The sequence below is a fragment of the Polyodon spathula genome, chromosome 15, assembly GCF_017654505.1.
Source record: "Polyodon spathula isolate WHYD16114869_AA chromosome 15, ASM1765450v1, whole genome shotgun sequence".
In the NCBI taxonomy this organism is placed as follows: Eukaryota; Metazoa; Chordata; class Actinopteri; order Acipenseriformes; family Polyodontidae; genus Polyodon; species Polyodon spathula.
The window spans coordinates 9810914-9824438 of NC_054548.1; the positions used below are offsets into that span (position 1 = coordinate 9810914).

General features: G+C 38.5%; 1 protein-coding gene across 6 annotated transcripts in view; it reads left to right on the forward strand.

Moving 5' to 3' along the window:
• The first annotated feature begins 1988 nt into the window (after nt 1-1988).
• Nucleotides 1989-13525, forward strand: part of LOC121327940 (leucine-rich repeat and calponin homology domain-containing protein 1-like) — a 71124-nt gene continuing 59587 nt past the window's right edge. For 5 of the 6 annotated variants that reach the window (XR_005951623.1, XM_041272301.1, XM_041272300.1 and 2 more), the window contains exon 1: nt 1989-2328. Coding sequence is in view for 5 of the 6 variants with exons in the window: in XM_041272301.1 (XP_041128235.1) it covers nt 2103-2328 (226 nt within the window). In the remaining variant the exon portion in view is untranslated. The remainder of the gene's footprint in view (nt 2329-13525) is intronic. The other variant, XM_041272304.1, reaches the window with a different exon arrangement.

The window sequence follows — 13525 nt, forward strand, 5'->3', positions numbered from 1 at the left end:
TCATTATTGGCTCAATAGCCAATTAGCCCTCAAGGTCTTTGGGGGGATGTAGTCTGTTTTGAAACCCCATGACTACATATAATTACTAAGTAGTTGTGTCTTTAAAGATACCGTTTATCTAAGAGGTCTTTCCCGACATGGTATAGTAAAACCCGATACCATACATTTTATTCGCATTAAAGTCATAGAGCAATGTAAAAACAGTGAATAGGAAGATACGAAGGTGGAGATACTGAAATAACAGCAGGGTATGATACTGGTGATTCTAGGGATCAGGTTTCGCCTTTCTCTGGCCGTTCACAACATGATTTATAAGGCCTGCTTCTCTTCCTGGAGGGCTGCAGTGTCTTCTGGCTTTTGTTCCACCCAAGCTCTCAGTTACTTAATTGGTCTAATTATTTGATTAACTGGACACATTTAACACTTCTCTTCAGGCCTCAAAATGTTTCATAGGTAGTGAACCTTGAATCAATTTTTAAAACCATCAACTGTAAAAGACCTTGAAAAATATTAAATATGTCAAATTGAACAAATACTTAGATCAGTTACGTTAATTGAGAGTTTAAGTTGGAATGAAACCCAGAAGACCCTGCAGCCCTTGAGGACTGGGGTTTGACATCCTTGCTTTATATATTGGTCTTGCAAAAGCAGGCATGATGCCAGGAATCTCAAGCCAGGCACCAGGAGTTACAGTTCCAGGATCATATGCAAATTCTAAACTGGTCTGGGCAAACCGGGTGGTCTGATTGGCAAAAACTTGTGTGTGGTACCTCCTAGGCTGCATTACGTCCTTTGAGACACAGAAGTCAGGCCTTTTAGCATGTCTTTTAGCATGAACACTGGGCTATTATTTATTTATTATTTTCTGTAAATGCATTTATGCAGCTGCAGAATACAGTCCTTAAATATTAAGTGCTACAATTATATAATAGAAGAAAATCATTAAAAACTTGAATTGCAGATAAGACTTGATGCTCTTAATAACTTGTGCTCAAGAGTGACAATCCAGTTGCATCCAACTGGAAAAGTGGTTCAGTAGACAGTTGTAAAATACGGACACAAAGACAACCTTCATACATAGATTATGACACACTAAAGTAGGTAAAGAAAGCTTTTTTTTTTTAAAGAAAGTTTCATCAAGAGGTTCTCCATACATGCACAAAACTCTAACAGACAGTCTCCAAAACCCATAGATTATGATGCACTCAATAATATGTGCTAAATAATTTAGTTTCATCACAGCTGGACAAATGGTTCTCTAGATAAATTTAACATTTTAAGTTTGACATCTATTACATACAGACAGACTCCCATTCCCTGATAACTCAATAATTTGTGCTTAAAGGTCTTTAGCACGTTTGGTCACATTTGGACAAGCGTAACAAGATCGTGAGCTGGAAGAGCCACAAGTAAGAAGCAACACAACATAATTATTCACCAAAAAAGTGTCACCTAGATAGACTACCACATTGACTACTATAGCATAAAGCACCCCTACATTATGTTCTGCTAAAATGTTTTATTAATAATAATAATAATAATAATAATAATAATAATAATAATAATAATAATAATAATAATAATAAAACATAACAAATGTACAATAGTGATTTTTCTCAGTAAATAAAATTAAAAATGTTTTAAAAAATGAAAAGCTGCTGTCAAATAGAATAGAATCAATGGTTGCTTTGATGTCTCTTCAGCGTCATTTTACAGTTAATAAGCACGAAACGGATAATGTATGTTGTAACGCATTATTGTCAGTTTTCCTGAGGTACCATGCCGTTACTGCATCCAAGTTGTGAGAATTTGCTGTATTGAATGCCACTTCAGTGGCGACGGTGAGGAGGCCGGTCAAATCTGCAGCAGCAGCTGTGTTGTGTTGGAAATTGGATTATCCAGTAGAGGGCGCTGGCCTCACACTGCCGCTCTCCAGGACTTCCCTTGGCAGGAGTTCAGTGCTTTTCAGTAGGAGCGCAGCCGCAGTGGGCTTCGTCCAAGACATTTAGAAAGGAAATTATCTACCATTGTGTACTACTAATCTCCGTGTCTGTTTAACTCGATTCAGAAAAAACGTTTTATATTACAGCTAAGGTGCGAATATGGCGACAGTGGGATCCGAGCCCCAGCCACATTCTCAACTCGCTTCGGGTATTGTCCAAACTAATATGAACAGTTTGGGATGCAGTAATCTGCCACTGAACCGGGGTCTGGAAAGAGCTTTAGAAGAAGCTGCCAACTCCGGGCTTTTGAACCTCAGTGCGAGAAAACTCAAAGAATTCCCGAGGACCGCTTTAAACCACGATCTCACTGATACAGTCCAGGCAGGTAATAAAACGCGTACCCTACAGTACTGTTATAGTGTGTATGTGCATCTTGATAATTTGCCCTTTTTTGCCAGCCTGCAGTATTTTTCAAAATCATATATTGGCAGTCGTGTTCTTTGAGTGGAAGTTGTTTGTCTTTAGCTTATTATATTTTAAATAAATATATAAAAGTACTTTTGCCTTATAGCTGGTTGCTTTGTTTTGCTGAAGTAAGAACATCCTACTTACGGAAAATTGCCAGTCAATAAAGTTTGCGGTACAACAAAGTTACTTTTTTGTAAAGCTTATTTGAAAATAATGATTAATGCTAGCGTTTGGTATAAACAAACACATCATTAACATGTATGCTGCATACGTATTTCTGGTAGTTGTCGTTTTTAGCTTGACGCCTAAGTGTTATGTTAGATCTAGTGTAAATCGTAAGTAAAGCACTTTGGTTTAATTTTAGATGTTGTTTTAAACGCCTTATTGTCAAGTATAAAACCGTTTAAAGTAAATAAATACATTTACCAAGAGTGTGTTAATTTGCCATGTGTACATTTGAATCATGTCAGAATGTAATCGCGTAATTCGTTTAAGCAGAAAACTAAATGTAGGTGCGTTAGCACTAGTTTTGTATGATAAGGCGAAATCCCAATTTTAAAGTTCTACAGACCACTCTATTCTGTATGTGTTATATTTCAGTTTCGTATCGAATAATAATAATAATAATAATAATAATAATAATAATAATAATAATAATAATAATTAGACGGTACAAAGGTGTTGGTTTCAGTGTAAAGGGACCACTACATAAATTGTACTCGAAGGCGTTTCCTGTGCATCCCATGTTTGCAATGAGCTATGATGTAAGAACAATACTAAAAAAAAAAAAAAAAAAAAAAAAAAAAACACATGGTGTGTAATCCAGGGGATTACATTTGTGTATGCATCATGTATACAGACCATCCCTAAATGGAAAATAACCCTTTTGGGTTATATGTTTTTTGTTTAATAGAAAAAAAGAAGAAAATAGTGTTAAAACATTATTCATCATTTAGTAATTAAAAAAAAGTTGATTTTGTATTTATCAGGTGTGCCAATTTCTGGTAATGAATACCGGAATAATGGAATATTCTATGAATAACACGTTTTTGTTTTGCAAAATAATCAAGGTCAAAAAGCACATTTTGTGGTATGGGATCAGATACAGACATTACATAGATATCTCAGGGTGAATTTCAGTGAGTTGACAACATAACATCATGAATAACTACTGTAGTGGTATAAAGTACCCCCGTTTGGAAGAAGTTTGAATACCCCTACAGAAAACCAATAGGTTTTAGTGAACCTGGCTGTTTGATTAGAAGTAAAACACACTGTGATGCTGGCTGCAAATTTTTTAATATTTACAATATGCAAAATCAACAGTACTTAGATCCGAAACAGAATGTCTCCTAATCGTAAAGCAGCCGGATTTACAGTATCAGTTATCCTGACTGTCAGATTCCTGTGTCAGTGCCAATGCTGGCATGGTGACTTGTGTATAATGGGTCTGCATGGGCTTAATTGTTTCATTGCCAAGGAAGCAACGTTATTGATAAAGCTGTAAAGTACCCAGCATCTCAGCACCTCTCTCCAGTTCTTAAATCTTTACATTGATTGCCAGTCAATGATCGTATTGATTTTAAAATCTTGGCCCCTGTTAGTCTTATTTGAGTGGGTTGCTTCACCCTTGTTTATTGGTCAAACCAAGACATTTAGTTGCTTTGCACCTCAAGTGTTGAATGTTGATGTTTTAAAGCCAGTTAAAGACTTATCCTACCCTTTTGATTTAGTATTCTCACAGCTGGATGCATATACAGAATGTGAAGGGTATGTTTTGGTATGGGGTATATGTGTATGAGAGACAATACTGCATGGGGCAGTGTGTGATATGAGCATTTCATTGAGCAAAGTTTTCCTGTTCTGTGTTGCTTATGTACGGTTGGAATTCGTTTCAGCTTGACAGCTCGCACTAGGGTCGCGTTTGTTGCTGCTGTTAATGAGTGCGTGACTCCTGTAATAACCGGCTTGTTGTTATGGGTGATATCAACTGGATGATCCCATTTAATAAATTGCTCACCCATTATTATTTCTTCTATCTATCTCTCTCTCTGTCTCTCTCTCTCTCTCTCATACACACATATATAGTGTGTGTGTATAATACTGTATGTAAAGATGAATTTAGTTTAGTAAACTATATAAAAAATTAAGACAATGCAGTAAATCAGTGTCCTAGACACCCATATTGTCAGTTCACTTACAGAAAGTATACATTATAAGGTGTTTAATAATAGTGGTACAGGCAGGCATGAAAGGGTTAAGAGGGGTGTGCAATTCATATCGCCCGACACCCCGGACAACAAGATGTGTGTGTGAGGGACAACAAGTTTGACAGACAAGTACTTTTTTTCTTCTTCTTGTCACAATGTTTTGTTGCTAGAAAAAATCCCATAGATGTCTTGGGAGTCACTCGAGGTCCTGAAAACTGCAGCAGTCTCGCAAATACAAATGAAAATAAAAATAAATAAAACTGCATAACTCTAATGTCGCTGTAGATTTCAACATTACCACAAACACTTTCTCAACCACTCAGAGGGATATAATAATGCAGGCCTATGAACAGAAAACTGTGGCTGCAAGTTGTCAGCATGTCCCATTTGCTCAGTATTTACTGAAGACTTTGATTTTTGGGGATTCCTGCCGCAGAAATAGCCAATCACAGCCTGTCAGCTCGACTGGAGATCAGCATCTTCCAACAACAACAAACCGAGACTTCAGTAATATTACTCCATTCAGATATCTGACTCTGTCCAGATAAACTATAAGCAACTTTTACAAGTAAAAGATGAGGTACATCTAGGTTTTAAAAAAAGAGAAAATGTGTTTTCTAATAGCGATAGTGCCCCTCGATGAAGGTTTTACCATGTGGCAGTTGACCTTGACTTTCATTAGCACCTTTCCCTTCAGCTCTATACACATAACTCCCATTGCGGTCAACTACTACACAATAGAGCCTTCATCGACAGGCGTTATTGCTTCATTAGAAAATGTTCCCCGTTTTCATTTTAATATCTAACTTGACACTTCTGACCGTTTTTATTTTGTTTCTGCACAATCAGCTTGTTCCTGTAGCAGCTTGAAGGTACTTCTTTATCTATTACAAAGTTGAGGCCCAATGTGTGAATCACTTGGCACATTGCCTCAAGTTCCAGCTTATCAGTCAATCCCAAGCTTCAACGGCCCTGCTCATTTTACACTGCAACTACAACTGAGTTTTACTTGCCAGCCAAACGCAAAGTCTCAAAGCTAACACATCACACAATCAAGCACGCTGTAGGTTTGAAATTTAAAAACTGGTTCAGGAAATTATACAAACCAAAAAGTGTAACTAAATCCTACCAACTTAACAGGACAGCGGTTAGCCCAGATGCATATGCATTGGGAGGCTGTGGGTTCAGTTCCTGTTCAGGGGTAACCCAGCCAATCTGAAATTTGTGCGCTTGTCTGAATAGTAGAATAATCCCACTTAGAACTGGTTGCACAATTCTATTAACCAGAGGTGTGCAATTTTTGAAAAAAACTTCTTGTCCAAGGTGACAGACTGCTAGACAAATCTACTTGCCCTCTCCCTGTCGCACAGACACAAAAGTATAATATAACTTGAAGGATTGTGAGATGAGCCCATCTCATTTTTGTGCATGACACATGGAAAAACAAAAATAATAATTAAACTAAAAAGATTCTAAAGAGAAAATAATTTGAGTACATTTTAAAACTTATATTTTATATTCAGTTGATATTTGTACAGATACACAAGCAGAAAGTCACGCTATGCGAAACAGATAGAATGGGTTCAAGGAATTTGTTTCTAAACTACATGGCCCAGAAGAACAGCGAGGACACTTGTTTAATACGTTTTGGTTTCCTATATGGCCACTAGATAAAGAGAAGTCGTTGTGCCGTCGGTCTCACAGCAGCCCGAGTTGTGAGAGACTGAGGTACTCAGTAGAGAGTCGAGTCAGATTCCGGAGAAGGTAGCAGTTTAGTAAGAGTGCAATGCTCTGGAGTAATTTTAGGTTCTATTAAAAATAATGAAGTCAAACTATAGTTTTACAAACCTGCCAACCACCTGATTAAGTAGCTTTAAAAATTTGCTAAACCGTTACATGTGAAACAGTCTAAAGGTTTTTGTCATTTTTATTATGTTAATTATTCTTCGTAGAGCTGGAGGTCAAACATTTGTTACTGTGTGTGACTGAGGATTTGTGAATTAAAAGGATTTGTGTACTCTGTATATATTTGTGAACCATGTAAGCAGTAGGATTGCAAGGGCTCGGTGACATGGCAAGTTCATTTATCAGCCTTTCAATCCTCTCACTGCTGCAGGCCTTGGTTAGATTCCAAGTTGAAATGAGATTGATGGTCTCCACTTAGTCCAAGCAGATGTTCCAATCCCAAAACCACTGATTCCAGTAGACGAGGGTGCCGAGACTACAGCTTCTGAATCCAGTGATTCTCTCTTTAGAAGGTGGTCCCATACTGTATAAGTCACAGATGAGACACATTGACAGGGCATTGTGTGAAAACTGACATACTACAGTAGCCTGTGCAGTGTGTTTTAAAAATAAATAAAAGGTAGAGATTAAAAGTTCACAAATTAAAATGTTGTTTGTTTTCTGCTACTGATGTACAAAAAAAAAAGGAATTTACTGATTACATGTAGTAGTAGTAGTATAGGCCTAAATGCTTTCTTTAGGTGAGACTTTGTGATTATTGGAAACATCTCTGCATGCTTAAATTGTTAAGATAATAGCTATGGGCTTCTCGAATGACAAACTGAAGACCAACAATTAAGGTACAAGAAGTAAACAGTGACTGTGTTGTTTTCTACTTGTTTGTTGGAAACCACCTGACTATCTACAGAACAGTTGTGGACTTTCTGTAAAACACATGTTCTTTTTCATTATTATTTTCATTTTTTCACTTTCTTTTCCTATCTGTCAGCTATATTTTTAGCAGTTCCTACAGAAGTCTTCTGTTTTACTTTTAACTATCACGAATCAAGGTACTGTAGAAGTGCTTATTTCAAGTGCTCGCAGCTAATAAAACCACACAGATGAACAATTCTAGAGGCAATATAAGAAACCTCTAAATTGCAAAGCGATTGCTGTTGAATCCATACTTGGTGCCACCTTTATAAATTGGATTCTGAGGCACATAAAGATCATACAGGTCAATATACTAGAAGGGAGCACAATCATGCTTTCATATTAATTGCACTTTATCAAGGTTTTAAAATGTGTTATCAGATCCCTGACATTTGGGAGAGATTGGATTGTGCTGAGAAAGAGCTATTATGCACGCATTTAAATGTTAAAAAATAAATAAAATAGAGGACACACAGGAAATCCTCAATTGCAACTATTTACGCTTCATATAGTTTCAGTACTTGACAGCTCTAAAGAGATTATTGTAGCCACAGCTCTTTCTGTTTTAGTTACTGTATCTTGTGTCACTGGAAACTGAAAATTGCAGCCCTACACAGTCAAGCTGATGAAAAGAACGCAAGTCCAGAGCCATAAGTAGGAAGCCGTGCATTTGTGTTGGGCCTTATAACAAGAATGCAACTCCTAGTGAGGCAAATGGGAACCATGACCATACCACCTTATAACCTGTTCCATGGGTTACAGTATAAAGGGAAGCCTTATAACGAGGGAGCACTGTATATGGTGCTGTACACATTTATGTAGGGTACAGTCAGTGCTGTCGGATTGGATGGGTATTTCTTGTATGTGAAACAATGGCTTTGGGCGGGTGCCTAATTTTTGGCATTTGTGTGGATATTACATTTGCATATGTTTTCAATGTTTTAAAGTCTTGGCGGTATTTTTAAGCAAAATACTAAACTATATGATACACAACCCCTTAGTGTTTTCATCACTGTTGCTAAAGATTGTAACAATAACACACGTCAATATCTGTGGATTTGACGTGCATTCCGTTATGTGTAGCATATGACTTTGGGCTACAGACGTATTTTAATTTTTGGCAACACTGCCCAGAATGCACTTTCTTAAAGGCACAGTCTGGTAACAAGGTGTTATTGCAAATGATAATTTGTGATCAAGGGTTTTACTTAAGGTTTCATTTTTCTGTATGGCACAAATTATAATTATCGCTGAGATAAGACAAATCACTGGACTGAACAGGGTCTAGTCCCAACTGGTTTGGATAAGCGAGAGTATACTGGATCGTATACTGGAGTGTTTTCCAATTCAACTTTAACATAATGTACTGTAACTGCAACATTTAATCAATTTGGAAGAAATGACATGTCAATTTTTCCATTCATTGTCTGTACTGGGAATCTCATTAAATAAAACACTGAAGCAACACATGCCTTTTGAAGAGTGTCTCGCAAGGAAAGAATCTGCAAATTGTGCACTGTTAGTTCTGCAGAAGTGTACTGCCTTAAGCTGTGGCTTTAAGTGGTTATTGCTGAGCAGTCTTGGCCTCGCGGCAGGAAATTGTAAGACCTCTTCCAACTTTCTCCATAGGCATTTAAAGCACTCGACAGGGGTTATTTTTGGCTCCATTTCAACCACTTTAAGCTGTTCATTGGGATCTGTCCTCCCCTGCTGCCAGGGCATCGCCTGGGACTGTGCGACAGTGAAACAGTCTCATTAATTGGTGTGCTACAGTAGCTGTGGCATTTGAGCAATGCACTCAGCCTTGAAACAAGCTTCCAGTTTGTCAAAACACACTGGTCTTCATGCGACGCCGAAGCATGAACTGGTAAAAAGCTAATGGTACATCAAAAGGAGGTCAAATGAGAAACGGGTTGGAAACAACGCTGTTACTACCTTTTTTCTGTTTCGTTATCTAAACACTACAAAGAGTTCTGTGTTTTGTACCTCCCTGGTGTAAAATTTTGGCGCTAATACTGTTTTTTAACTGGCCTCCACACTGTTTATTTATTTATTAATTTATATGAGAAAATTCACACTTAGCCTTAGGCTGCTTTCTGGAGATCATCTTCTTAATTCCTGTTAACGTCTGCATTTTAAACAGGGTCAAGTCTGCCCTCTCCGGGTGGTCTTTTATTTCTACAGAAATTAGTGTAATCTGTGAAGCTACAGCACTGAATGGGAGACTGCTGTAAAAGTCAACACAAGGCTCTCATGGCAGTTCAGACTCTGTTGCCTTTCCTAAAACGATACGTCATTCCTAATTTGCTTTGTTTGATTTGTTGTATAATGTTTATTTACTTAAGGCTTGAATCACTGAATCATGTTTTAGAGAAGTAGTCTAGTCAGATGCAGAAGGCAGGATGTAGTGAGGGCTGGCTTTGCACTTACTCTATCTTTTTAGCCTGCAAGGGTGTTGCTACAGATTGCGACGAAGTTATCAGATCATCTAGTGAGGACTGCTTTGGTATTGCCCCAAGTTTGACTGCCCACTTGCTTTTCTGTGAGAGTTTATGTTGCCAGACATGGAAAGCATCCAAAACAACAGCATTGCAACTTCTGAACTCAACTGGACAGCCCTCTGACTGGAATCCTGTACTGTGTTCAAGTCTTTAAAAGGCTGTTTTGAGGACTATGTTTAAGTGATTTTAACAATAGAATAACATTCCTGAAATTAGGGGTGGTGAGATTGTTTGTTTAGATTCACTGTTATCGAAACAAGCACCCCCTTATTTTAATCAATGGATACCTGCACTTTTAAAACATGAAATTATAAATAGTCTTCTCCTGCTAAGAGAACACCCCTCAGGAAGCAAGCAAAGTGTTCTCTTAGCCAAAGTGTTCTTTAAGACGGAGTTAACCATGAGACACAATATGAATCAATAAATAAATAAATACATACATATTTATTACTTGTCATGATGCATATGCATCAACATATCACATGAACAGAATAATTAAGATAAAAGCAGTAGGCAAGTGTGTGTGTGTTAATAATAATAATAATAATAATAATAAACAGACAAACTAACATCAATAAACTGTCAAACTAAATTAACACAGCACCTCTACACACGTTTAAAAATGCAGCAGCAGCAGCTCTAGATTAATTATGAATACCTACCTGTACATGAGTAATATTCAAAACATACACATAATTATTTAACAGAATGGTGAAGCACTCACCAGAACGGAAAACACCAAATTGCTTGGCGACTTGTGTCTGATTCAGGTTTTTTTGCAGGAGATTGAACAATTATCAACTTTTTGTAGCAAGAGAAACAGCCGCTTATTTCACTGTTTGTTTACATGCCATTTTGTAGCGATGAGATGCACTCATAGAGATCAGAATACAAAACAAGTCACTGATATAATGGCGGTTTTGGAATCTGTGTTCTTTTTGGAGGTGTTCCTATACATGGAGACTACTGTACCCCTAACACGTTGTGGGACAACGTATTCATATTCTGCATATCGGTTTTAGTGGCCAACCAGTTTAAAGTTTGAAATCAGACTGTTGTGCTGTCTTTCAGTGTTGTTGGTTGAGATCTTTGACCACGCTCCCCCCATCTTCACAGTAGTTTTGAATTGAATGAACATACATTTCAACCAGTGAGACCCCTGTTCACACCAGTGAGACCCCTGCTGGAAAACCTTGGGATTTGTGAAAAATCTTAACCTAGACAACTAGGTTTTGCTTTGGAGGGGTGAGGGTGGGGAGGGGTGCTGGTGACAGATCAATATTTTTGCATATGGCTGACAGCTATGCCACTGGCCTAGACTTAAGGGCAGTGCACACTGGGAGCGAAGCAAACGACACGAATAGAGCACAACACACACACAACTGTAGCTAGTTGATATTTAACAGTGAATGTTTATATGTGGTCTAGTTTAACGCATAGGTCATTCAAAAAGAATACATCTACACGTTTCTTTGTAAATACTGAGGACTAGTTTAAATATATATTATATTATTATTATTATTATTATTATTATTATTATTATTATTATTGAAAGAACATTATATTTTTTGACTTTAATAATTACATTCCCATTGATGTCCATTTCTCTTATTTCTGTGGTAATTTCTGCGTGAACGAGACAGTGCCAGTCTGACAGCCTCTCCTTTGACTCTGTCTGAGTAATGGTGTGTTGTGTACAGAAACGTAGAAGGCTTGTGCAGACAAACTGTCAGTTTGAGACAACAAGTCAGTTCAGTCTTTGGAGTACGTGGGGAGTTTACGTAGAAGCTACAGTAATAATATAATGGAAATGTGATCCCCCCCCCCCCCCCCCCCCCCCCCCCCCCCCCCCCCCCCCCCCCCCCCCCCCCCCCCCCCCCCCCCCCCCCCCCCCCCCCCCCCCCCTTCATGGTGATCCCCCCCCCCCCCCCCCCCCCCCCCCCCCCCCACCCCCCCCCCCCCCCCCCCCCCCCCACCCCCCCCCCCCCCCCCCCCCCCCCACCAACCCCCCCCCCCCCCCCCCCCCCCCCCCCCCCCCCCCCCCCCCCCCAATGGTGACCACACGCACACACAACAAAGTTTGTTATTTGTTTTTTGTATTTACCGCTGTATCATGTGTAAAGGGTTTCGCAGCCTCACAAACAATAACAAACTTAAGCACAAATGTGAGAATCCAGTGCAGGCTGTGGGACTCTCAAAATTGTGAAAAAACGTAAGTTTCATGGGTAAACCTTGAGACTTGACATCCATGCCTGAAGTCCTGAAGTAGCATACCACACACAAAAATGTTTGCTTTTCTGAACACCAGCGTTTGCCATGTGATGACATACTTGAAGTCCCCTAAGTATGCTGTTCATCTGCAGTGATTTTAAATGGAAGAAAATAAATCCTGATGTAAAAGGTGATTTACAGTATGTGCATAAGATTGTTTATGTGTATTAAGCCCAGCATACACGAGGAAACATGTTCCAGAGGTAATGTTTTCGCATGTATGCTAGCTGTTTCTGTGTGTCCAGAAGCCAGGAAACATGTTTCCCGGAGTAGACCTGGGTTCTATGTTGAGAAACATTTTTAGGAAAAATTTTGCCTTTGGCCAATCAGGAGAGACTCTGCGAGTGCGAGTTCACCGGTCATGTGACTTTGCAAGGTGGCGACGCCTACAGACTTCTGCAGGCTAAAAATGTTTACATTGTAGTAATTTCTGTTTAGCTTAGCAGTAGTTAACATAATGTTATGTAACACAAGTGTAGTTTATTTAAAATATTTAAGTTCTACTTAATGACGCATTTCATTTGTGCTGTATTTACCTGTCATGTATTTATTTATCTGAAACATTCACAATAATTAGCTTAGCAAAATACGATAGTAGCACTGGTGTTAGGCAGATGACAGGAGCATGCATAAATATTGATGTGAGCACTTCTCAAAGAACTGGCTCCACATTAGTGTTTATAAATATTTAACAGAAACGATGATGTAACCAGGGATCTTAAGATGATTAAGTAAAATAAAGTTTGGAAACTTTAGGCAGGGGCTGATGAGCCCAGTGCTGTTGGGTTACGTTTGATTAATAAAACCTGTCTTTTCTTTTCAATCAGCCGCACCTTCAGTGAAGTTTTAATGCAGCACCACTCAGTGCAATAAGACGTTCATCCATTTTGAAGTGTGTGGCAGGAATGACCACGTGCTGCTTGAAAAAGTTTCCAGACAATGTTTCCTGATAAAATTGTCAAGGAAACAGGTTTCCACGTGTATGCAGGGCTTTAGGGGTTGGACGATCCACTGTCATGTGATGGACCTGATTGGCTACTTGTGTGGTGCATAATAAAAAGAAATGGTCATTTAATGATGTACAGTTGTGTTAAAAGACGAGTGAAATGAGATAGGGAGAGTACCGTATGTATCCATGACAACTATAAAAATAAAACAATTATTCATTCAAGAACCATTTGGTGAACTGCAATGAGCAATGTTGTGCTTTTGGTCTTGTACCGTGATAGAAAAGATTCAGATCTCTATTACGATATGCTGTATCATGTAAAGAAAGATACACTTTTAATTGAGCTCACCAGCATGCTGGAGTTTCTGTATCTCCCCAGTGGCACATGATTTGTTACCTGTGAGTTAGGGACACCTATGTATATTGCATTACATATATATATATTGCACTTTGCTATGCTGCTGCTATGGTACACTTTTATAAGGGTAATTCATACTATACAATTCCTAGTCAATAAATACAAAT